The 27669-nt window shown below is 36.9% G+C and overlaps 1 protein-coding gene and 1 pseudogene across 1 annotated transcript; both read right to left on the bottom strand.

Annotated features, from left to right (window-relative positions):
* Positions 1-12559: 12559 nt before the first annotated feature.
* Positions 12560-19142, bottom strand: LOC125777664 (uncharacterized). Its single transcript, XM_049452761.1, has 4 exons — positions 19114-19142; positions 13032-13209; positions 12790-12954; positions 12560-12715 (listed from the first exon to the last, which is right to left on the bottom strand). Exons 1-4 carry the CDS (start codon positions 19140-19142, stop codon positions 12560-12562), a joined length of 528 nt encoding a protein of 175 aa, XP_049308718.1.
* Positions 19143-23626: 4484 nt separating this feature from the next.
* LOC125777663 (uncharacterized) lies at positions 23627-26178 on the bottom strand (annotated as a pseudogene).
* Positions 26179-27669: the final 1491 nt, after the last annotated feature.

The raw sequence follows: 27669 nt of genomic DNA, 5'->3' as shown, positions 1-27669 counted from the left end.
AAATTATAATTAATTAAAATTTCAAATTGTTTAATCCTAAATACCAGACTAAAATATAAAAAATATTATGGATAAGTTTATATTTAAAAATTATAAAAATAAAGTTCTTGCGAAATACTACTGTGATAAATTGAAAAGTGAATTTTGTACATTTCATTTCCTTCAAAGTAATCCCCTCCCGCTGCAATACACAGAAGAAAATAATGAAAATATATTTGTGATTAAAAATTTAATAAATTGGAATTAAGATTTGAAAATCTAACAAATTTGCTGAGTATGCACGCTGACTTTTTTACCAACACTTTATACAAATTAATTGCAAAACAAAGCTCAGCCACATATTACAAAATTTTAACCTTACAAATGCACAAAGTACAGTTATGTATTATATTCCATAAAGACAATTCATACGCGCAATTTAGAACAACAAAAAACACAAATTATGATGCACATATATATAATTATGTAACTATTCAAGCAGAGTAAAAGCGATGAAGTGAGTGAATGAGTTGCAACTAAACAATATGTATGACTCAGTAGGAAGATGACAGAGCATGGTTTGTTAAAAATCACTATAGCGAGACAACGGACTGTAATGTTGCCCGTAAAATGCACATAAAGAAGTTTGTTGCACACAAAAGCACCACAAACAACAAATGCTCCCTGGACACACGCTGCAATTACATCATTCCTGCGCTTTGCCGGCATATTACACGGCAATAAATCAAGTCGTATAACAACAAATTTAAAGCTCGAATGAGAATTGCATTTTCGCATAAAATTATTTATGCGCGCCACTAGTGGGTTTGGCGATTCGCCACGCCAAAACGGCGATAAAACAATCAGGCAGCATTTTCCGATTGCAGACGGAGTAGCCAGCTTCCTGCTGACAGTCACTAAATTTAAAATTGCCAGCTTTCCGCGAGGCGCGCCGAAAATGCTAAACGAGATTACCAAGCGTTTTGCCAGCAAGTTAAAAATTTTATTTTTCTGAAGAAAAAATGGAAGCACGGCAACAGTGTTGTGGCTCCAGCCAGCAGACGGCGAAAAAGCCCGCAGGCAACAGCGAAAATAAACAATTGTAGCACTGTGCACAAGCGTCGAGCCATGCGGCAAGAGGAGCGCAAGTAAAAATAAAAATAAAATTATAAACGAAACAATTGAACCGAAACAATAAATCGGCGTCGCATAGAAAAGTTGCGGAATAAAAGTCACTTGTGCGATATGAAGAAACAACTTCCAGTGACAGGTCGTAGGGGAGCAAAGCATGGCTGAGAAGCAGTATGGGGGGAAAATATAAAGAAACGAATAAATATGAAACAGTTATTCACGAGTGCAACCAAGCGCAGAATATTCGCGACCGCGTGCGTGTAAACAGTTATGCAGCGATACATACATACATACATTGAGAGTAACCAGCCGAGATAAAGAAAACTGGCGGTCCAAAGTAAACAGCTACTTGGCGAAGGTTACGCTTATATAAATAATACAGGAAGCGCTGCGGTTATACAAAGCCTTTCCACGAAACGTATGAATATGAAATAAAGGGTCAAGGCGGCGTGTTTACAAAGGCAAATTTATATTTGTGTAAGTATATTGACAGAAATTTATTATTGGAGTTAAATTTTTTTTAATTTAAATTTTTGGGGAAAAATTTTTATATAAATCAAGACAATTTAATGCAAATATACTGGCTATTAAGTGAGAATAACTGACGGATAGTGGAAAATGTTAACTAGGTATGATATAACGTTAAGTTTGGCTACATTGAAGCCAACATAACCTTCACAGCAACAATTCTTATAGTATAAAAGGTACAAAAAGAGCTTTAAGAAGATTTTGAATGAGCAGTTTGAATGACAGCAATATGCTATAGTAGTTCGATCTGAAAAATTTCTATGCAAATTAAAGCTGTGCTTTCCACAATAATATGTGTAAAACTTCATGCAGCTAATTTATCAAAAAAAAAGTTTTCCATGCAAGGCCTTGAGTTTGATCGGTCAGTTTGTATGGTAGCTATATGCTATAGTGCTCCGATCTGAGCGATTCTTTCGAAGATTATGGAGACATATTGAATAATAATTTATGCAAAATTTCGTAAACATAGCTTGTCAAATAAGAAAGCTTTCCATACAATGCCCTGAGTTTGATCGGTCAGTTTGTATGACAGCTATATGTTCTACTGCTCTGATCTGAGCAATTCTTTCGGAGATTAAGGACATATTTTGAAAAATAATCTTTACCAAATTTTATAAATATATCTTACCAAATAAAAAAGCTTTCCATACAAGGCCTTGAGTTTGATCCGTCAGTTTGTATGGCAGCTATATGCTATAGTGGTTCGATCTGAACAATTTATTCGGATATTGTGAAGATCTCTTGGTTTATAATTTGTACTGAATCTCGGGAAAATATCTTATCAAATAAAAAAGTTTCCGTACTAGGTCCTGAGTTTGGTTGGTCAGTTTGTATGGCAACTATATGCTGCAGTAGCACTATCTAAAAAAAAATTTTCGGAGATTGTAGCGCTACTTATTGTTATTGTCTGTGCCTTATTTAAGAAAGATATCTCGTCAACTAAAAGGTTTTTCATACAAAAACTTGATTTTGATCGATCAGTTTGTTTGACAGCTATATGCTATGGTGATCTGATAATAACAGCGCCGACCAATGAGTAGCTCCAGGAGAAGAAAAGGGTGTATGCAAAGTTTCAGAGAGATATCTCTAAAAATAAAGTCGCTAGTTCACGGGAGGTACAGACGGGTATAACTGAATTGACTCAGCTCTGAACTCTTAACATTTATACTTTTTGGGGTCCCCAACTTTCCTTTCTGAGTCTAACGAACTTCTTGGTGACCTATATACAACTTGTTCAGGTATCGAAAAATAGCTGCTGAAAAACTAAGAATTTTTGGCCACAATTTTCCTATAACTCCGGTGGTGATAGAAATATGTATTTTATAATATTAATAATAAGTAATAATAATACAATTTTCCACAACATGAAAACAAACTTCTCTAAAATTTTTAACCACCCCTAAAATTATTTTTAAATCAAATTCTAACAATATTATTTCCTCAAGCCATTCTTACACTCCACTCAAAACAACCCCAATCTTTTCATGCACTAATAATTCCCTGCAAAATTCCAATATGCAACACGCGATGTGGCGCAACACCACTTACATATATGTACTATATAACATAACTGCAATTGAAGGCAAGGTGTGGGCGTGTGAACTTGCAGAATTTATTGCCTGGAATTCATTTGAATCAATATGCACACGAAGACAAATAAATTACTTGGCACAATGATATTTGGACGTCTTCGTGTATTGGCCAGCATATATACTTGCAACATTGAGAACTTAATTGCATAGTGAAAAGCTTGTAGTCGACTTGCCACCTGCCACTCGCCACACGCCGCTCGCTGCTCATGTCATTCACTGCAAGCAACAGTTTAACTTGCCAAGTCACTTAATTGAAATTCACTGGCGCTTGCGGCGGGGTCGCCGTCTAAGCACACAATGAGAGCGCATGTGTAAGTGGGAAAATAAAACGGCCAATAAATTCGTAAAGCGCGCAGTCAAGCGACTTCAAAGGCATGTAAATTAGAGCAGTTTCACTGCAGGTTTGTTTTTTTAGTTTATTGTGAACGTGATTTATTTGCATGCTGTCGTCGACGTGATTTGTGGCACTTATTGTTTTCACAAGGAGTTGGTTTTATTTTTTTTTCATATTTTGTGATTTTCGATGTGCTTGGAGGTCTCTTTTTTATTGAAATTTGGGAATGTAAATGTATTTAGAATGTGCTGTTTATACTGTGATATCTCACTTAATGATTTTAACTTTTTGACCTCAAGATAACTTACAGTCCAAGAGCATTTGGATTTGGCTAAAAAACATATTTTATTTCGTCTTGGATTCTACCCAAGAAATTCATTACAGAATAAGTGAAATGAAGTCTAAGAAATCCACAAGCCATTTCGTGATTTCATCGCGCTAGATATGGACTCTTTTAGTAGACAGAAGGATATTTCTGATGCTATTATGTTTCATAAAAAAAAATTACTTACGGAGAAATGGGATGAGTTTGGAATCTTACTAAATACCATAATATAAATAACTTTGATTGAATTATTACAAGTTTGCTCCAATCTCCTTTTTCTGAACTCTGCTTTTGATACTTCTTTGAATGCACCCAAGTCGATGCGACTTGATCGATTTTTTGGCAATACATATAGCATCAGTGTATATAGTCTTAAGGTAAAGAAAGCTGGCCTTAGACTCAGACTTAGATGACTGCGAGATAGGGCACTATGGTATCCTGGAATTACACACTTTGATTTTATTCCTAAATACTTGGATTACCGCCTATGGATGTCGTTATCTGCTCACATACCTTCGATGGGGGCATAGGAGGGAAAGATTCGCTGGAGGAGAGGGACGGTGAACTGTTTTTGGATGAATCAGCGCTTGCGTGGAGAGTTATTGAAAAAGTTTACTGTTGGTAACTTTCCACCAGTTCCAGGTTTAGACTTCCTAACCACTGTAGCCTCTTCCAAGCGGATTATACGCGAACTATATATATATATATATATATATATAGAGTTATTATATGGATGCCTAGTGACAGCGGTATTTCAGGTCAATGTAAGGCAGTTACTTTAGTCTAAGTAACTGGTGAAGCGGAGCAGGTAAAAGTTCCGTTGGCCTGTATGGTTTACTACTGGATTCTTGGGCTTCAGATCAGCTCAGTAAGCATTGTTCGACTACCAGTAGCAACTCTGCAGTAGCTATGGTCTTCTGAGTCAGAGTAAATTATGAGAGGCGTAGTGAAATTTTCAGTTTCAGCAAAATCCACTTTTCAATGGTGATAGGAATTCCAACTGAGCACTGTCCGAACAGCATTCATGCGATAAGGTTGAACATCTATAATATGATAGATATGCAGTTCAAAAACTTTTTTGTTGAGACCTAATATGTAGAAATTTACTTCATACACCCAAACTACAATTACTATTCAGTGAGATATTTATGATAATTATAAACAAACTTTTTTCAACCGATGCGGGCCTTATAGTGAATAGCCACAAGTGCTACTCAGTAAAAAAAAAATATTTTTTCATGCAAAAAACCAAAAATTATATTTTATGATCGATTATTTATACTCAGTTTAATGTATTATTTACATAAATTAAGATAAATATTTGAAATTAATAATTAAATATTAAAGCCAAAAGTTTCCAAATTTTGACAGCCCCTTAAATTTTCTATTCTTCAACAAAATCATCGAGATAATTTAAGTCACACAAAATTACTGCTTTTCCTACACCAAAATCAAAGTAAACTGACATAATCCAAAAAATTGCAAACAACTTAATTTAAGTGCGCACACATACAAGCACACTTTCGCACACACATTCCACTCGACTTAGAGGACAACAAGAATTTGGACTGCAAAAGGATTAATTGAAATTGATGAAGCTGCCAAGTGTAACTGACATTTGACTTCACTTCACTTGATTGTCACATACACACTTGGCCGGAACAAGTGGACGAAAAACTCACACACACACACACAACTGCAAGATAATTTACACCAGCATTTTGTATAAAGAAAATGACATGGGCTAAAGAGTACAAGTCAGCGGGGATTATAGGGTCATCAATGTGAGCGAAAGACAAGCAACGCTCTTTGTGCGACCCCGCACGTGTCGCCCATAAACGTTTAGTACATGCGTGCAAGTGTGTGTGAGAGTGTGTGCGAGAGAGTAGTGTGCGTGTGTGTCTACATGTGCGTTAACTTTTGACAATTTCCTCTGTTGGTGTGTTTATGCCTCCGCTGGCGCATGCTTGACTAGGCGCCCTAAGCAAACACAAACCGATTCTTGCCCCATGGCTTAATTACTTTCTTTCCGCTTTATCTGTGCGCTTCAATCGAATGGATATCCCTGTCAGCCGGTTTCGGAAGGAATTACTTATTTAATCCGCCACATTGTGACTCCTGGCGCATGCCATTTTCTTTTCGGCTTTTTTTGCTCGCCCTTTGTGCTGTGATAGCAAAAAGAATGCCCAGCCTTAGTGCCTGCTGTGTTGATTGTGTACAAAAATGTCACCTCAAGTATTTGCAGCCTTTATTGGCAAGAATGTCATACGCTGCAAGTTAACAACTAAATTCCTTGCATTTCTTTTTTTTTGTATTTTTTCAAAGAAAATTTAAAATTTCAGCAATTTTTATAAATTACTTTCCAACTACTTGGCTGGACACACACATATACATATTTGTATTGACCTTATAAAATATAAACGCTATTTTTTTTTATCAGCCGCTCGCCACTGAAAATTTTCTTACCAGCTTATGTAGTATATTATATTTACATAATATACAAACACACACAACTATAACAAAAATTATAAGGAAAGTATGTGTCAAAGAAATGCCACAAGCTACTCCATCTGCTCGAGCTATATAAATACATTTATATAGTATATATAAGTATACTCACTCGCAACATCACAACTTCCGTTGACTGCTTGTATCTAGGAAATTTATCTTGATTTAGGCTGTACGTCCGTCAGGCTGGCTGCTTGCGAAATATGCTAAACATTTCAGAGAAAAACTATTTTCATGCACATAGATGTCTACTCGTGTATTTGGCTCCGGCGATTGAGCTTATGTTTTACATACAAATTTGGAGAGCTGGAGAGCTCGCACAGTGCTGCTTCATGTGGTTAAAGACAAGTTTGAGGAACTAAAATATGCAAAATGAAAGCTTGAAAGAAATATTGAGAAATATTTTGTGCCACTGAGAAACATGAATTTTGTTTTTTATTATGAAAGTATTATGAGTTCTTATAAAGCTGGGAATTTAAACACAAAGCTCTTCAAGCGATGATAAAAAGATTAGGTACCTACAGTAGATGCTATTGATGATCCATCTGTTCTATATTATGTTCAACGACCAATACTTGTATTTCTTGCTTATACCTTACTCTATTTCCTTAAGAGATTCTTGATAGATATTAAAATTTTTATTTTTCCTGAATGATTTTTTCCAAGAAAATGTTACCAAATCCATCACAAGTATCATACATCAAGAGTGCTGAAATTTCAAATAGATTTTGATCAAAATTATTGAAAATAAGTAACATTGTTTCATAAAAGCCCTATATCAATATTAGCATCGAACTAGCAACCGAATAGACTAAATATTTCTACGACTGATGCTGTCCACACATCAGGTTCTGACGATTAAGAAATATATACAAAGTAAACCTTTCACCAATATGTTCGCAATTTTTTCTCTGAATGACTTAAAAACATCGTTTAATTCGTTGTAGGGCGATCTTATTTAAAACGCTTCAGTTGGACATCCATTTTTGAAATGTTGTCTATCGAGACGAAAGCTGCAGAGGCTTCTCAGAGTACGAAACCAGCATCTAGAGATGTAAGCTAAGATTTTGATTCTTAAGTTTAGGAGATGCCAATTCTTATTAACGCTTTCGAGCCAAATTTTGTTCAGCGATGATACCCATTTCTGGGATATGTAAACAAGGAAAACTCCCGCATATGGGACGAAAAGCAACCTGAAGATGTTCAAGAGCTGTCATTTCATCCAGAAAACACAACGATTTGGTGTGGTTTGTAGGCTGGTAGATATTTTTTTTTTTGGTCCATATTTCTTCAAAAATGATATCGGTGAGAACCTAACCTTTAATGGCGACCGTTGCCGCACTATGATAACCAACTATTTGATGCCTGATATTATGGCTCGTGATCTCGGCGGCATTTGGTTTCAACAAGACAGCGCCACTTCCCACACATCGCATCAATCAATGGATTTATTGAGATCACACTTCGGTGAGCAGATAATTTTACGTTTTGGTCCGGTTGATTGTTATACATTTTCCTGTGTGGAAGTACATATGGACAATTTCGCTTCGATTCAGGCCTTGGAGTAAAACGTCACTCGTGTCATTCGACAGTTACCAGTCGAAAAGCTCGAAAGGGTCATCGAAAACTGGACTCAAAGGATGAACTATCTGAAACGTAGCTGTGGCCAACATCAGAAAGAGATAAGTTAATATATGCCAAATAATGTTCTGTCGATTGAGCAGGGAACCTCGAAATGGATCATTCTTTATGTAGCTGTAAGCTGAGTTGTTACCCAACTATTGCTGCAGCAACATAGTATTGTCAATGCTTTCAGGAATCTATTGGCTATTGTTGATGCCACCGAACTGGATTTCATCAAAGGAACCCAGCAAATTTGTTACTGCCGCATCTGCCTCTACTCCAGCTGCTGTTACTGGTGCTGCTCCCGAAAAGAAGGAAGAAGCTAAAAAGGATGAGTCGGAGTCAGAGAAAGACGATGATAGGAGTTTTGGTCTCTTCGGCTAAACTGATCAACTCTTATGTTGCCAGTATTCAGAAAATATTATATTTTTGTAAGCCAAAATAACATTTTTTACTCACAACTTCACCAGCATCCATGCACTGTAACAAATTCCACTCACTACAACTTTTACGCAAAAAGTTCGTCCTTTGTTTTCGTGTGAATGGCCAAAGGAGCGCGGAAAATTACTGCGACTGCTAAATTAATCATATTACCTTAGCCATTATTATGTACTTATTCATGTTTATGTAGGTAAATATGTGCTTCAGCATAAACAATGGCGAACATTTTCTGCTGATAGGTAAATAATAAATGTACAAGACTTCGCTGAAGGAAATGTGCCCTAAAAGCATGCTTGTTCCCGATTTTTTTACAAGCAAAGCCGAAAAAGCAAAATCAAAAAACTTTTGCGTTGAAAGGTAGGCTTGTCAAGCTATTAGACAACCAATAGGACAAACGTAGAATTCGTCGAACGAAAATTAAATGCTTAAAAGCTTTATAAAAGACTATTTTATAGCTTTGAGTACACTCGCTGCATTTATTCAAAGGCAACACATAAAATTTTAGTACCTACAGCGCAATTAAGTCTAAAATATATTTACATTTGTTAACAATCGCTGATTTCTCCATCTCCTTAATTAAAAACAAGATCTCAGTCTTCGCAGAAACTAATTTGAATTTCGGGTTGCTAATATGATTTTATTAATTTTCTTTGTGAATTTTTATACACTTTGGCTGTGTATAAACACATAACTGTTAAAAATATTTTAAATGCTTGCCTTTGCCACCGACAAGTTAATTTGAGGCATACTTTTTTTGCTCTGGAATCAAATACGAATGCCACAAAAAGAGGCCTAAAACTTTTGGCTGCAGAGGAAGGGCACTTTGTAATGGTCACGCAAGCAACTCAGCGCACATTTACGTAATATTATTATTTTTTCAAACAAAACGCTGCTCCGGCGTAAAGCAATAAAGCCGAAGAGGCTTTAATGGCTGTAAAGTGGAAAAGAACTTCAGATGAAAGTATGCCAATTACTTTGCTTAGTCGGCTCCTTCTCGGAATATAAAATAATTTGAAACGTCCATTGGGATTGCGAAATAAAGGAGTTTTTATTCTGTTTTTCTTGGTTTGTTTACCTAACTAACCGAAATACATAATTGCAAATGTGCTACTAGATAATTTTTATCATTTGAGTTGCATATTTAAAACAACAGTTTATGATTACTGTTATACGTAGGTTAATGCATATTATACAATAAGTCTTCTTCTTTCTATTGATGATAATAAAGAATTGAGTTGTACTCCGCCGATTGCTTGCGAAATATATGGTAAAGTCTGGGACTTCTTCAGTCCATTTTGGAACTAATATTTTTACGGACTTCAATTCAACATTAGCTTAAACATGCTTAGTAATAAGAGCGAACATAACACTCAATTTTCCAATTCACAAGCGATTTACCGTTATTAAGGGACTTATGTTCCAAAATTTTGCACAAATTTGTTAAAATTCCCTTAAAACAGCCCATCGAAAATTGCCATTGTCCACTCGTCTGCACCATGTACAATAATAGAAGGACAAGAGAGAGACAAATAATGTTTTTAAGTACCAACGAGAGATTACTGTGATTATAGATTACAAAAAGTTGGTTATCAGTTGAGCGAAGGCCACAAAATTTTATTTTAGTGCGATGACCACGAGTAGAAGAATAAATTCAACAAAAAAATATTTAGAAACCAGCGAATATTTTTGATTTCAGATTCATGACGATAACTGAAGTTGAAGGGGGCCGTCGCCCCGGTCGCAACGTCTTGGGGGCGCCAAAACGATCTTCGATGGTATTTAAAAACTCCGATTCGGGCAAAAATCCTGCAAATTGTGTCAAAAGTTTACAAGATATAGGGCGAAAATAGTTTTTTTCTATGGCATTTAATAAGTTATCTTGTAAATTTATTATCAATTTCCTCAAAAACCTCATGAAACTTGTAGGTAGGTAGATAAAAGGGGTTGGCGGAACATCCATGGCCCCGGGAGCCCGAAGTTGTAGCTACGCCACTGGATGGACTCAACAAACGATCATAATTTGTATATTTTCTGATGATTCATCAGCTGATTTCTGTTTTACCAAAGCACACAACCAAATTTTCAGCCTGGACAACATCCTGTAGGGTTAAACACAGCCAGATTTACAGTGTGGACAACAGTCCGCAAAGTTTCACTCCAGTTTCAAAACAATTTCAATTCGATTAAGAATGAATGTAGCAAAAGAAAATGTTTACTTTGTATGGTAAATCGATCTAAATTAGCACTTTAGTCGAGCAAAGACCGGGTAATTGATCAATTAACTCCTAGTCTACGTAACGAGAAAAAATATTTTATAAATGCTTCGTCATGTTAATTTTAATCTCGTTTGCTTGATGAGTGTTAATATTATTGAAATATATGCGAAAATCGAAAACGTATTTCTAATTGATTTCTACCCCTCAAAAGGTTAATGAGCGAGGTGGAGTTAAACAAGAAAGCAATTAACGTAGTGCTAATTGTGATTGACGTCTACACCAGATACTAGACGAGCTTAGCATTATCAAAATGAGAACTAGTTACTCATTCATAAGGCTACAAGAAACCCTTAGGAACTCCTTAAGATCGATGTAAGGCATACTTTTCCAACAAATATGTATATACACGGTTTTCCAATAGGAGTAATATGATTTATTAAAAAAAATACATTTATTGTTAAGGAAGTTCAAATGTCTTTTATTTAATGTAAAGTATAACTAATACATTTAAATTAAGAACATAATATCATACAAATGGCCTCTACGAATTCTTTTGAAGGAACGAATTCGAGGAACTCAATTTTCGAGTACTTTTTCCATTAAAACAAGTCGTATGACATGAGTAGAAAGTTCATTGTGACTAATACTTGAAGAGAGTCTGGTTTACTGCTGAAGACCAGTGACTTCAAACAACCCCACAAGAGATAGTCAATTGATGTTAAATCAAAACTTCTTGGAGGCCATTCGATGTCACAATTTCTTGAAATAAACAAATCTCAAAACTTTTCACACAATAATTCGGTTGTTGTACGTGCTGTGTAGCACGCAGTCCAGTCTTTTAGGAATCAAATGTTGCCAAAATCAAGTTCTTTCAATTGCGGCAATAAAAAGCTGGTTTCGGTCTATACCGCTCTCCATTGATAGTAACGGTGTCACCAGCTTCATTTCGAAATAAGTACGGATTCCACCAGACTAAATAACACACTAATCGGTAGTTTTGTTTATTTACCACATCACTCTGATGATAGTGAGACTCATCGGAGAAGATGATTTTTTCTTCGTTTTCGAGTTGTTCCAAGGCATCCATCAGCAAATCCACTACGTTAACGATGATCCAATGGCTTCAGTTCTTGAGTCAAAATACTTTTATATGAATGCAATCAGAAAAATCCTTTCTCAAAATCCACCAGGTTGTGGTTTTAGACAAACCCAATTCTTGAGAACGGCTTGGTATCGAAAATATTTATATATATATATATCTTTCCATGATGAAATTTCAGATCATGACATATTACAAATGACCGAAACTACTTAGTAGGCACAAGATCCCTATTGGAAAACCCGGTATATGTGTTGAAGTACTATGCTATATTTTTGTAGACACCGAGCCAAAAGGAGCCAAGAGAAAGGCTCATCGGCTGCTCATCTGTAAAGTATGACTCGATCTCCTGCATCACAATGCTTTCTTTCTTTCTACGACAAATATGTGAGGATGTCTTGCAAATGCTTAACTATTTAACATATAAAACTTCAAAATATCTTGCTTAATCGAAACAATTGCAACCCAGTATATAATATATAAAGAATGCATTGTTTATTTCAAGGGTTTTTAAAAGTCTATAATATATGTATGTATGAATCGTTATTCTGTAAGATCCCAGTATTTGGCTAGATATAAACTGTTTTTCTTTATACTCCAATTCTGCTACACATTTATTTCTTTCTCATATGACCACTTCTCTCATGAGAAAATCATTACACAAATTAATCTTTTAGACAGCATATAATTTTAATATAACTGTACTTGAGCCTTCACTTCAAGAATTATTTTTTAAAATTTTCTCTCTTGTCTCTCTATGGCATGCCACTTAAATTTTGACACTTAAGACAATGTTACAAATACCCTAACCACGGCCCGCAAAGCATTGTAGGTGTACCATGATGTGACGAGTTGGTAGTCACCCCTCGGGAATGGTAGGACATTTGTCATCAAATTATCGATGTGACTTATCGGCAACATGTTTACCTCGATGTCATGCTGAATAATGAAAATAAATCAAAAATTAAATTTTCAACTTGAAAACTTTAAAACGTAATGCCAATTCAACCTACGGTGTAAGGGCAAGTGTGATTAACATTGGAGTACTTGTGGAAGAGGCCATGTAAGAAGCGCAGTAGGGTATTGCCACCCGTGCGAAGAAATTTGCAGCCATCCACTGTGACGTTGTAGAGGAAGGGCTTGTAACCGTTGGCGCGTTTCAGCGTTGCAACACCAACCTGAGGAACAAAATAAGTGCATACAAATTAACTACATTGAAAGAGTACTTTGGTGCCTCTCAGTTCACGCTACTTACCGATATATTATTTTTTGGCTCCTTCGAGAGGAAATGATTGGCCGCCGATAAATATTTGTAAGTGCGATTCACTGCCCGAATATAACAGTATCGTATTGAGTTGTAGGCCGGATCCACAGCCTCACATTTTATGTTCGTGAAGTCAACTCTAGCACGCACCTTAAACAACATAAAGCACCTAATTATGTAATATTTATTGAGTAGCTTTTTCAACTAACCAAAGCACAAATGCACAAAATTGCCAAAAATCCATAGAAAATGAAGAGAATTCGCGACATTTCGAGCGCCTTTGAAGTTGAAAAAGCACAGCAATGATTTATAATAGGAACGGTGACGCTAATTGTTTTATAATTTATTCGATGACTATGAAAATTCGAACACAAAACTGATTTTTAATTGATTTTCATTGCCGCAATCGTGCTAACTGAATGTACCGAATATTATAAAACAATTCAAAATTTATTTTAAGCCAACACTTCATAGGTATTTCACTAATTACACTGAAAAAATAGTAAGGGAGGCCTTGGATCAGAAACAGTCTGGCATAGAATACTCTTATAACTCTTATTTGATTTTAAAGTCAGCTTGATGAACAGAAAAATGTATATGTACTTCTAAGAGAAATATGGTAGTTTCACTGTAACTAACCGATATATATGTACAGGATAAAGAAAAATATGTTGGGAAAAATAACTTTATATAAGGCTAGAGAAAATATCTGACCCAAATGGTAGAAAAACGACTCCGTTTGATAAAAACAACGAACAAAATTAATATACTACAAGGTGCGTTCCAAAGTGAACAGCACAACAGCCCCTGATGGCTCCATCTACTACATATATGTCGATTGGTGCGTTAGAATCTCTTTTCTTTTTATCTCTTTTTATCGATTGACCAGTGAGAATTTCATGACATTTCATTTATTACAAATGAAGTTATTGCGTTTTAAGTGTCAGTATTTCTGTGTTATCGGTGCGAAAATGAGCTTCGAACAAAGTGCTAACATCAAATTTTGTTTTAAAATTGGTAAAACTTTTACCGAAACGTTTTAATTGATGAAACGAGTTTATGGCGATGATTACCTATCCCGTAGCAGAGTGCACGAGTGGTTTCAACGTTTTCAAAGTGGTCCTGAGGACATAAATGACGATCAACATTCACCGGAAATTCCATCGAAACTGTGCATGGATTCATCAAAAAGCAACCGAAATCATCATTGAAATTCACGGAAATGGAATTGAACATCTCCAAAACATCGAAAATTTTTGACCGAAAAATTTGGGCTTACAAAAGGTGAGTGCACGGTTTTTTCCGCACAAGTTGACTGTCGTCAAAAATTGCTCCGAATCCAACAATCGAAGGACGATTATTTGACCACAAACCACATTTTAGCTATTAACCCCTCCCCTTATTCACCTGAAATGGCACCGTGCGACTTCTTCCTTTTCAGAAAAATGCATTTACCCATGAAAGTATGCTAGGCTATGCAGACGTAGAAGCCATTCAAAAGGTTAGCACCGGCATACTGGCGGCCATACCGGCCAACGACCTAAAACACCCGTTTGACATGCTTTTGGACCGTACAAAAAACTGTATTGAAGCAGAAAGAGACTATTTTGAATAAAATAAATTGATTTTGACGAAAGAACCATTTGTTCTGTTTTTTTTTTTTAAGTCCTGCTTACTTTGGAAAGCACCTTGTATTATACATAGACTTTTTAGGCTCATATAAATATTTAAATGGAAAAAGAGCAGGGCATAAAACCATTTGTTTTAAGTAGATATCATCCCGCTAATTAGTGAATGTATTGTACATTACTCATAAACTAAGGCAACAATATGTAAATATAAAATCGGATAAAAACCATGCCAATATCAGTTTAGTTTTCTAATATTTCTTCAAATGGCGAAAACAGTTTGTAAACCGCATAATTAATCAGTACCACAAGCTAATTAACTCGGTGGAGGTGTGTTGGTCGACTTGAAAACTAATAGTTTTGCCGTATGACAAATAAATTAATTTTAGTTTGATACAATAACAATTAGGTAATAATTAAAAACATATTTGTTAAAATGATAAGCCTTATAGTAGTTTTAAATAATTATTTTTATTTTCTAATGACAAATTGTACTCAATAGTTCTAACTTATTTTGTTAGCTAAAACCATAATTATGATTAAAAGGTATTTAGAATTTAATTATTCATATCTATGATAGCTGCTGAAATTACATTATTGATTACTTCAAGGCACATACATATTTAGATACATTTATGTAGGTTTCATTACGATTTATATAAGTGGTTTTTATTTATAAATCTAATTTCGAAACTAAAAATTATTTAAATTGGACATTCCTCTGGAAATGCTGCAATTCCGAGTATGGAGACTAAGCAAGTATTTGTAGGAAATTCGTTAACGCTTACAAAATTAGCTTGCAAGCGTGGGACGAAGGCCTAAGCAGCCACTTCCTTTAATTTCCTAGAATATCTGTAAATTTATTTACAGGTCATATTTAAATAAATAAAAAAATCAGCTTACAAGCGCAACTAGAAAATAAAATTTAAAGTAAATCTATTATTTGAACAGAATAAAAATAATATTGTCTGCCTTTTAAATTTATTACAATAGAAAAATTTAGAATGTCTCCCCATTGTAATATTATTCATAGAAATTATCAAGCTATTTACGCATTGAGTACAGGGTCTTTCAGTAGCATCTCTTAGTTATAAAAAATTATTGGTAACTTTTAATAGTCGCTGAGGTAGCTGAATCAAAACACAAATTTTTGATTTCCGTTGAGTAAATAAATATAATGATTTTTTTTTTAACCAGACAGCAATGTTTGTTGTATTGGCTAATGACATTCGCCTTGGGAATATTATTTTTGCACGCGCCTTATGACGATTAAGGCAAAGTCTAGTCTAGAGTATCAAACTCGAGCGTTGTTTTGGCAATTAAAATTTATATTATTCATGTTTCATAATTTGTTCATTCATATTACAAGAGTACAAACAATTAAAGGGTTATATGCGGCTAAAATTTTCAAAAAATCGATTTTTTATTTTTTTTCTTAATGCGCATATTTGTATATTAAAAAACTCACATCGCTTAGTTAAACATTTTCGAAGTTACACGCAAATTTGAAAAGATATTTTAGAGTACTTGGAAGTACAAGGCCAAATATTATACGCGTTTTTCACAAAATGGTGTTTTCGGTGAGCAATATTACTCCAAAACGGGTAAAACGATTAGTCTCAAATTTTAATACGAGGTTCTTAAATATATTTTTTAGTAATTAAACGAGGATTTATTCTCACCGAAAAATATTTTTTTTTTAACAATTTAATACCGAAATTTTGGCCAAAAATCAATTTTGTATTGCGAAACCGCCATTTTGTCAAAAAAAATTGATTTAGCTTATTGCTTCGAGTTGCCTTGCTAATACTAAATCTGTTTGGGATTTTAATGAACCAGTTCAGAGATATAGAGGTCACCGGAAGACGTCTATTTTGAAAGGATCACCTGGAGATCAGCTGTAGTACCTTTACAAATAAATATTTTTACTAACAGTAAGTCTTAAATTACAGTTTAAAGATATCATAATCTGTGTACTAATTTGGATTGGATCAATAATTTAAAAATTTTTCTCAGAAATAATTTTGGAAAGTTCGCTTATTTTCGGCCTTATAACTAGACATGCATCTTCCACATAAACAACTCATAAGAATCAGTGATTAAATACGTCTTTATGAATAATTTTACATAAACCATAGTGATTTGTGATTCACTTGAAACACTTTACACCAGTAGATTTATTCCCGTTTAGTAAAACATTCATAAAAAGTATTCGATTGTTAATTACTTAACTTTTTCACAAAAAAAAGCAACTCAAACCAAAATACCTTAAGCTATTGAAATTCATAACACCTACCTCAATAACGGTAAATTTGTGTATACATATACCTACAAACGCAAACTCTTTTGCATAACACCCTGTAAGCGCACTTATCCTTGTAAGATAACACCGCAGCGCTTACTTGAGGAAAGTTAAATTCGCATATACATATATTCAGTAAAATAACGCTGGTGAACTCTGCGTGAAGGAAGGAAGGCAAGAGAGCAAAATGTCGTCGTAAGATTGACGTTAAATATCAATAACTTCATTTCGGTCGATTGCCCTCCAGGCGCTCGTAATTTCGCCAAACGAGTTGAGAAAGTTTTCATTTACGAGAATTGTGCTGGAAATTGTGGAAAATGTAAAACAGCAATTCGCAAAAGTATTTACTGTTATGAAGCAATATTCAGATAAACGTTATTGAGTATGAATGTGAGATTGCCAGCATGACACGCGCTGCAACGGTCAATTGTGGACGTTAGAAGATTATTTGTTTGCTGTTCGTATGTTTTATTTTTATAAATGTTTATGTGGAGAAGATTTAACAATAAAACAGGTGATTAAGACAACTTAGATATTTGCTTGAGTAGGGTATATATTTTAAACATATCGCTAAGGGTTTAAATAAATTATCTAATACATCCTGTATTGGTGATCTTCACATAGATATATACGAGATATCTTCCAAGACTTCCTATATATCTTCTCTTGAATTTAGGGAGCTTAGGATTCTTTGAGTCGAATGATTGCTCTAGCGTGGTCGCTTGTCGAAAGCCTAACTGCTTTTGACCTTCCCTCTCAAGTAAAAAACCAAAATTTCTTACATTTAAAAACTAAGAATAGAATTTTTCAAGAAATTTTGCAAAAAAAAAATGATGATTTCATATCAGCTCCCGCTTTTATTCGAATTAAAGTGGGTATCAATTACAAACTCACATAAAACAAACTTACAGCTTTCTTCTAACCACAAACAGACGAAAAAAGTTGTGATAAATTGCGGTGGCTGGTGGCGTTGCTACAATAAAATTGCACTTATGCTTAATTGCCCTTATAGCCATTTCATCAATAGAAATCTCAAAAAGCGCACACAATAAAAGATATCTGTTTTTTATTCGAGCGCAGTAAATCTCCAATGTTTTTAATTTTTAACCGCAACGAGTGCACGCTAAGGGCTTCACACACACACAGCTCCTCTCCGCTACCTTGCTGACCGCATTCTATGCAAATTTCAAACAGTTTTGCGGCCAATGGTAGGTGAAGTTCGAGTGTGAGCGAAGGCCCGACAAAGGTCAACGGCGAGCATGTAAATGAAGGCAGGCAAAAATTACACATGAAAACAGTCCAACACACACATATATATGCATATGGAGCGCGATTGGCGAATGTGTCAATGTGTTGTGCCGGTTTGATGGCGTTGGTGCTGGTGGTTGTGCGGCAGAAATCGCGCCAGCTATTTCGGAAATTTATAGCACAGGTCAGAGCAATTTAATTTCGGCACACAATAGGCGGAAGGTGTTATGAATGGCATACGAGGCGATCCACACATGCACACATCCACACACACATATATATATATACGTTTACATGGACGTAGATTGAGGAATAAAACTCACACGAACATTTCGCTGTGGGCACAACGAGCGAGTGGCCGCATATCAAGTCGGTTTGCATTTCCACATTTACATGCACACACATATGTATGTGTATGTTTGTAGGGCCATGTGCGAGTGAGTTTGCGAATTCTCGAATGTGTAAATGAATGGCAACACTTACGCGCAGCACAAATTCACCGCACTTCACCGCTGCATGCGCGTATAAATTGCTCAGCGCATTGTATGCCCGATAAAGTCACAAGGCTGCCTTTCATTTGCATATATATGGACGCACACACATACATATATATGTATATATGGTTGCGTGTAAAGTAAACGCATTTTTACCGCAACCATAAATTCAGATTTAATGCGACAATAGCAAAATCCGGTCCTTCATTCTTGCCAAAAGTGCTTTGAGCCTCAGCACATAGACAGCTTCTTTATTTGCCACTCAGTCCAAGGCAGTAGGCATTATTACTTCTCACCTCGTCTCGCTTTAGCACGTCTTACACCGCTTACACATATATACTCACACACACACAGCTCGTTATTGGGCTATTATTACAATCATTCGTCTAAGCTTAGCTTACCTTTGGCCACCGGCAATAGAATTCGGCATATTCCTTGAGGACAGCTTAGGAACCTTTTGTTGAAAATGTAGTTACTGCTTTTGCTTGTTGTTGTTGTTTTGACTTGTGTTGTTGTAATTATTGTTGTTGCTGTTGCTGCTACTCTTACCTTTGGTGCTATTGCTGTAACGCATTTAGGCACTTCATTTGAATTTGACTTGAAAGGCGACACTTATGCTTACACACACACACACACACACACACACTCACTTAGAAACTCACAAGGCCACTCACACACATAGAAACCTATCCAAACTATATGGCACACCCAAGGAAGCACACACACATACTCATACCAAAACATACTTCGACTACTTTGCATAAGAAACCAATTTGAAAATAATGGACAGCAGTTACCGGCGAATAGGTGTGCTAACTTTTTCAACGTTCCCTCTATTATTTGGCTTCGTTTTTTACCGCGCTTGCTTGGTAAAAAAAGTAAATTTACTTTTATTTACTACTTTTCCGTTTGTATGAATTTCACTTTAAATTGCTGGCAATTCAAAAGCGAAAAGGGACGTAAAATAATTTGGGCCATCAAACAAGGTGCGACCAAAACGCGGCACGAGCTAACTGGCTACTTTACGACAGTTCACACGAACGTTTTTTTTTTTGAGAAAACGAATTCAACTTTACAAGAAAAGCAGAAAAATGCAAATTTACAAGGCTGTTGGTTACCGGGTTATAATCACTGCCCTCTTAAAACCATAAAGGAAATCAGGTAATCTTATAATATTTTTCTCAGTTATCAGGCAGTGTGAAGGCTGGGAGCAAGTAGTCCCTAATTGCATTCGGGTAAATTCGTCTTTCGTGTAGAAACTGAAAGATTTGTAACGAAAAAAGTTTTGTCGAATAAATTTTTCACTGAAAATTGTCTCAGATAGTTACCATCGAGAATATAGGTCTCAATCTCAGCGGTTAGTCCTTCATACTTGCTTAACATATGTTCAGTGAGCATTATTTAGAGATCATAGAACATTAAAAACGCAGCTGGGAAATAGATCTGAAGCCAGAATACGTTGAATGTAGAAGAAATTCGATACAGGCTTTGTCGGGGTATGTCGACGTACGGGGCCGATTGCGTTTAATTAAAAGATAGTATTTTGAGTTCAAACGTTATAAAAACTTTAATTCAATATAAATGCGGATATATACATACAAGTATATGAGTGGGTGTGTGTGTGTATTCAATATTTGTTAATTGTTATTGATTTCGTATTAGCTAGTGTTAAATTTCAGTGTTATTATACATACGTAAGTATTGTTGGGATTTTAAATATATTGTTCCCCTTTGTGTGCTGGTTTGTGGGTGATTGCTGATACTTCGTGTAGATTCCTTGTATAAAAATTGTTCACTTTGTTGTTAGGCCGTTTTATTTTCCTGTTCACTTGTTATAGATGAAAAATGTTTTATTCTGTCGCGGGATGGCACACCTTCGCTTTCCGTATTCACTTTGTATTTCACTTTTTGTATGTTTTGTAATAATATAAAGTTCGCTTAGTTAGTCTCCGTGTTCACTTGTGATTCGCTTATATGTTCGCTTCTGTATTATTGCTGTGTTGGCGGGATAATAATACTCTTTTTGGTAGAAAACGCGGGAAAAATCATTTCTTTTTGTTTCTCCTTCTGTTGCGTGAAGTTGGGGCGGTTGACATTCCTCTGCATTACGCCTCTATTACTTTTTGTAATTTGTGGGAGTAATGCAGAGGAGTATTTGTTTGGATTAAACATCCCGGCCACCTTGCAGAATCTGCGAAATAATTGAATATTAGTAGGGTAACATATATTGAAAGTTTTGAAATGAAATAGAGTAATTATCAGAAGTATACTTAGGGTTAGATGGTGCCAGTAAGGGTCCAGCCAAATGCTGTATTCTGCGCTACCACTGTACTATTGTCGGGTTTGAAGAGTCCACTTCTGATAATTTGAGGGTACATATCCGCTCCAATCTCCAACGTTAGCTCTTTGTTGCTGTGGAATTGAGGGTCAGCGAGAACCAAGTGTTCGAAGCGCATTTGCACATCGTCACTTAAGTCTCGCTCATAGGGTTTTTTGGGTAGCTTGTGGGTGATAACTGCGTTACATTCCAGAGAAAACTTTGTGTCATTATTTGAGCTGATTTGTATGCTACAAATACGATACGTGTTAAGGTATGTAATTGGCAGTTTTAAGTGTTTGACGAGTTCAGCTGCTATATTCGTGATTTTGAGGGTAGGGTTTAAAATGGCTCGAACTTTATGCCATTCACCATCGCATCTTAATCGTATCTTCAATGTGGGTACTAGGGTCTGCTTAGCCAGTAAGGATGGTAGTCGGGTCTCTATTGCAAGCGGATGTTTCTCCACAACATTGGCATCGTTGGTCGGGTATAGCCTCGGATGTCCGTGTAGGGATGAATGATGTTTCCCATGACAAACGGAACATCTATTTTTGCTGGTGCATCCTCCTGTCTTGTGCGACCTGGCTAAGCAATTAACGCAGTAGTTGTATTTGATTACTGCTTCGTATTTTTTGTTTATGTTATATGCCGAGTACGTAGCGCAAGTCACTAGACGGTGGTCTTTCTTGCATATTCCGCAAGCGACATGACGGGATGATGTGTGTTTTCTTCGATGTGAGATCGTTTTTCGTGTTGTACGATCATCACATTCCTTTTCTTCACGAATAGTGGGAAGGGTCGACTTGAAGCGTTGAATACGTCGGGACATCGTTTCGTCTTCCGAAATCGGTGTGATGCTACGGGTTGCGCTGCGGGACCGGATGGTAATTGCTGAGCTCATGCGACGAGGTTTGGGTGAGTTGGTGATTGTTGGTGCCATTTCACTAAAAAAAGAAGAGAAAACTTTTAAGTTATTCTGAACTTAATATCACAATTTTTGTGATGGGGCGGGTTATTGTGCCTTGAGCAGTTCGGATTTCAACCACTCGTGTTTTATTGTCTAAGCCGGGGAAGACCTTTTGGATTCGACCGAGCTTCCATTCGTTGGGAGAAATATTGTCGTTTCTTATAACGACTAAGTCGTTAACTTCAACATTACGTTGTGGATATTTCCATTTGTATCGTTTGTGTAGCTCCTTAAGGTACTCTTCCTTCCATCTCTTGCAAATGTGATGGTAGAGTATTTTTAGTTTCTGCCATCTGTTAACGATGCTTAAATTTGCATCCTCTAAATTGGGTTCGGCAGGGGTTAGCAATGGGGTACCTATTAAGAAATGGCCTGGAGTTAAAGGTTCTAAATTTGTTGGGTCTTCACTTAATGGGCTTAAAGGGCGAGAATTCAAGCAACTTTCGATTCGGGTTAAAAGGGTAGCTAGTTCTTCGAAAGTGAATTTCTGGTTCTGAGACACCTTTTTCAAGTGGCTCTTTAAACTTTTCACTCCTGCTTCCCAGAGTCCACCCATGTGTGGAGCTCCTGGAGGGTTAAAGTGCCAGTTGATGTTTTGGTGCGATTCACTAGTTGTTAATTGAGTTTTCAATGACTTCATGAATTCTCGCCGATCTTTAATTAAAAGTTTAGACGCTCCAACGAAATTAGTACCATTGTCCGAATAGAGATCGGCGGGACATCCGCGCCTGGAAAAGAAACGTGCGAATGCGGCCATGAATGCGTTTGTGGTGAGATCACTTACTGGCTCTAGATGTATTGCCTTGGTTGCAAAACATACAAATACGCATACGTAACCTTTTGTGATCAGACATGCTCTGCCGGTGTAATTTTTAATGTCGTAGGGACCGGCGAAATCGACTCCTGTTGTTGCGAATGCACGGGTTAAGGTGGTACGTTCGGCGGGTAGTGCTGCCATAATCTGAGTAGTGTTGCGATTTTTGTGCAAAACGCAAGTTTTGCACTGATGAATGATAGACTTGATGAGGGTTTTCAGCTTCGGTATCCAAAATTCTGAACGCATAAGTCGTAAGACTAGCTGATTTCCGCCGTGTAACGCTACTGTATGGGTGAATTGAGTTAGTAGTTTTGACAAAACGACTATTATAGGGTAAGAAGATAGGGTGACGCTCATTATATGATAGTGCTGCGGAATTGGTTAATCTTCCGTCACTTCGCATAACTCCTTTAGGGTCAATGAACGGATTTAAAGTCAACAATGAACTTTTCTTGTGTATTTGGGTTTTACGGGTCAAGGCATCATATTCTTCTCTGAAATGTGTTTTTTGGGTGTGAATGATTAACTTTATTCGGGCTCTTTTGAACTCTTCCGGGGTTATATCGTGGCTTGAGTAATCAGTTTCTCGTCTCCTTGGTGAGGCATTTGCGCAAAACCTGAATAGGTAAGCGATAACGCGAATTGCTCTGGGGAATGAGGAAAACCTTTCGAGTATATCCTCTTGGGTGGTTATCGCAAACGTCTTAACGGGTTTAAATTCAACGGTAGTGTTGTATGTTTTCTCCGATGCTGGAAAATGCTCCTTTTCGTGTTGTAGCCATTGGGGTCCATGCCACCAGAGGTTGCAATTCAATAGATCGGTGGGTGTACATCCTCGGCTTGCCAAGTCTGCGGAATTGTCCTTGGCTTTTCCACATGGTTCCACTTATCGACTCCCACTTTCTCGGTGATTGCAGCTACTCGATGTGAAACGAAAGTGGTCCATGAACAGGGTGGTTTGTTTAACCAAGCGAGAACTATGGTTGAATCAGTCCAAAAATAATTTTTATATTGGGTTAGGTGTAGTTGGGGTAGGGTAGAGTTAAAAAGGTTAGCCAGTAGAACCGCTCCGCAGAGTTCCAATCTGGGTAGGGATACGGTTTTAATGGGAGCAACTTTTGTTTTTGACACTAAGAGAGTTGTCCATATTTTGTCTCCAACTGAAACCCTTATATAAAGTGTCGCGGCATATGCTTTTTCTGAAGCATCAGAGAAACCGTGGAATTCAATGGTGGCTGTTGGGTTAAAATGGGTCCACCTGGGTATTTCAAATTTGTTTATGTTGTCGTAATCCTTTACGAAGCTGTTCCATCGATGAAGGGTGAGGGCTTCAGGCTTTCATCCCAGTCAGTTTTATCCAGCCATATTTGTTGCATAATTATTTTTGCCGTGATTATTATTGGACTAAGCCAACCGGCTGGGTCAAACAATTTTGCTATGGCTGATAAAACTTCACGTTTGGTGTATGCGGGTTTTTTCTCCATTGGGTTGACGAGGAAGAAAAATGAATCCTTTTTGGAGTTCCATCGAATGCCCAGGGTTTTGGTGTTCTCGGGTTCCGAAAGGTTGAGTGTTTCTGTCTCTAAAAGATGATCCCGTGGAAGTCCTTTCAGAATGTGTGGGTCATTGGAGGTCCATTTTCGCAGAGCGAATCCTGGGGTCTTCAGAGCGGAAATGAGTTCATCTCGTGCTGACTTTGCCGTGGTCAGGTCATGTGTTCCAGCTAAAACATCGTCTACATACATTTCCTGGCGAAGTATTTTGGCTGCTAATGGGTGGGTTTCTTCAACATCATCGGCTAGCTTCATGAGGGTACGGATCGCTAAATACGGCGCACAATTTATGCCGAACGTGACTGTTTGCAATTCGAAGTCTTCTATTGTGTCTTCCGGGGACTTCCTAAATAATATCCTTTGGAACCGAGTGTGTTTAGGGTCTACGAGTATTTGACGGTACATTTTTTGAATATCCGCATTAAAAACGAATTGGAAGAATCGCCAATTTGTGATCAGAATAACAAGATCTTTCTGTAAAGTAGGCCCGATATGTAAGACGTCATTCAAGCTTTTGTGATTTGACGTGGGGCAAGATGCATTAAATACCACACGCAATTTCGTGGTTATACGGTCGGGTTTAATGACCGCGCGGTGTGGTAAATAATATTGGTTCGCTTTTCCAGAAGGGTCATATTCTATTTTCTTCATTTGTCCGAGTTCCAAATATTCCATGATTGCTTTGTCGTATTCTGCTTTCACTTCGGGTTTTTTAAGTAAAGCTCGTTCATTTCTGAGGAATTGGGCCAACGCTATATGTCTAGATTGTCCGATATCAATATTGTCGGGTTCTTTGAAGGGTAGGGTTACTATATAGCGCCCATCTGGATTACGACGGCTAGTTTTTTGGAAAATTTCCTCACAAATTTGGTCCGATTTGGAAACTACGGATTCCTTTGGGATTTCCTCCACCTCCCAAAAACGTGTGAGAAGACTCTCGGGATTCACTTTATTGTGAAATGATACTATGGCGGAATTTTGGGAGGGTTGAGTTAGGGGTCCGGACAATATCCATCCGAATTCTGCCTCTTGAGCTAAGAGTGAACCTAGTATGTTCCTCTTTACTCCATTGAGTAAAATACTTGGATAAATATCACTGCCGATTAATATATCCACGGGTCTGGATTTGTGAAATTGGGTGTCGGCTAAAGTGAATCCAAGATTTTTAAGACACTGCTTTGGATCTATGGGGTATGAGGGTAAATTATCAGTTAGGCTATTTAGTATAAATGCCTGTGCTGATAGCTTATAATTTGTATTTAAGGGTGAGCAAAGCGTGATTTCACAAATGTTCGTTGGTGTTGCTGAAACTGCATTGTTTAGTCCGGTCACTTGGGCTGATACAGAGTGGGTGGGTATATCCAAGCTTCTCTGAAGTCTTCGAGATATAAATGTGGCTTCCGATCCTGAATCAATAAGGGCTCTCGCGGAATATCGCTGGCCATTATGTTCTATTTGAACCATTGCAGTACCGAGTAATATCTGCTTCCTACTTGGGTTGGGTGGGTCTTGGGTTGATGATATAGTGGACTGTATAGTTGTAGTGTAGGCTTGCCGATTTGTATTTGTGCTTTGGGTGGGTAGTGCGGTACTTGAAGCGTTTTCATGGTTCGAACTAGTGACGTTTGGTATTTCCGGAGTGGATTCAGGTCGAAAGCTGGATTCTTTGTGTATCAGAGTATTGTGTTTTTTGTGACACTTACGACACGAGAATTTACTCACACAGTTCTTGTAGCTGTGTGATATGGCCAAGCAGTTATAGCAATAACCATATTTTTTGATTGTGGAGATACGTGACTCCACATTCATTGCGAGAAATTTGGGACATTCTCGAATAGGGTGCTGCTTTTTACAGAGCTTACAGCTTTCTGTATCTATATTATTTGGAGTAAAGTTGAAATTATTATTCCTTTGGGTGTTAGAGGGTCTAGCAATTGGCGTTTCAGCCACGTTTGCATGAAAAGTGTTGTATTTCTTTTCATCTGTTCTTTTAACTGCACCGGTGTGGAATGGGGGTAATTTTGCTACTGAAGCTTTGAAATTTCCAACAGATTCGAGGGTTTTGTATTTGTGGGTTAAAAAATTGTCGAAATTTGACCACGTCGGTATATCTGAATTGTCTGCTAGGGTATATTCAAAGGTTTCGAGAGTTTGTTTAGGTAGTTTGGAACTACAAAGATATATTAATATCGGATCCCAGCTTTGTGTGTCAATCTCAAGGTTGTTTAAATTAGTTAAAACGTTATTAACGGAACGTTGTAAGCGTTTTATAGCACAACCTGTTTCCTGAGTTACTTGGGGTAGGTTAAAAAGGGTCTTTAATTGGGTGTTTACCTGCAACCTCTTATTTTCGTACTGGTCGACTAAATTTTTCCAGGCAAGTATGAAACCATCATTTGTTAAGGGTGCGTTTTGAATAACCTCTCTTGCTTCTCCTCGGGTCTTCTGAGTAAGGTGAAAGAGTCGTATCCACGTTACTAATCCTTGGGTTACGGATATACAGGGCTGTAAACATATCCCGAAAGGTGGGCCAAGTTGTGTAATCTCTGGTAAAAGATGTCGGTGTCGCATGGTGGAAGGTGAACTGCAGGAGCGAAATCCATCATTGTGGCTTCTGAAGTCCTTTCCTTGATGGGTTGGGTTGACACTTGTGTTTTACGCGCATCTACATCTTCGTTGATGGAAGCTAAGCAAGAGAGGTACATTCTGTAACTTTTTTGGTATTTTTCTTTCACTTTAAAGAAATCGATGGTTTCATGACTTTCGCGGGAAATTCTTCTGATCGCATCGTATGAGTGCTTTGCTTTTTCGTAAAGCGAATTTAGTTCGACCCTTTTAATTTCGAGGGTATAGACCGATTCATCTTCACTTTGGGTCTGAAGATGGTCTTCCACGAATTCAATCAAATCTGTTGTTGTGATTTTGAAATCCTCCATTTCCATTTTTGGGTAAAATATCTTTGATTTTTGGGTTAAATGAGAAAAATGAGTCGTGTATGGTTACGAAAATGTAAGAAAACAAATTTTAAAAACTTTTTGTATAGTGCTTTATTTATTTTAAAAATTTCAAATTAATTTTCTTGCTTGTATCTCGACGGTGTCCGATTGTTAATATTGATGACAAATTATTAAATTTCCGATGAATCGCGAAAAAAAATCGATAAATAAAAAATTTGCAGGGTTTTGCACTTTTTCCTACTGGGTCACCTTTTTAATTTCCTACTAGGTATTTGTCTTTTGACGTGCTGTTCGCTAGCAATTTTCGTCACCAACAAATATAATGCGGATGGGTGCGCTATTC

The sequence above is a fragment of the Bactrocera dorsalis genome, chromosome 3 (assembly GCF_023373825.1).
Source record: "Bactrocera dorsalis isolate Fly_Bdor chromosome 3, ASM2337382v1, whole genome shotgun sequence".
NCBI lineage: Eukaryota > Metazoa > Arthropoda > Insecta > Diptera > Tephritidae > Bactrocera > Bactrocera dorsalis.
Note: the sequence above shows the minus strand (reverse complement) of the source record. Positions and strands in the feature narration are given on the sequence as shown.

Bases quoted from the DNA above. Each gene is read 5' to 3' on its own strand.
- LOC125777664 (XM_049452761.1), bottom strand. From the start codon at position 19,142: ATGCCGAATTCTATTGCCGGTGGCCAAAG. The intron at 13,210-19,113 runs GTAAGCTAAGCT...TTACATAATTAG, and splicing joins TCTATTGCCGGTGGCCAAAG to GTGCTTTATGTTGTTTAAGG. The intron at 12,716-12,789 runs GTAGGTTGAATT...TTCATTATTCAG, and splicing joins ATCACACTTGCCCTTACACC to CATGACATCGAGGTAAACAT.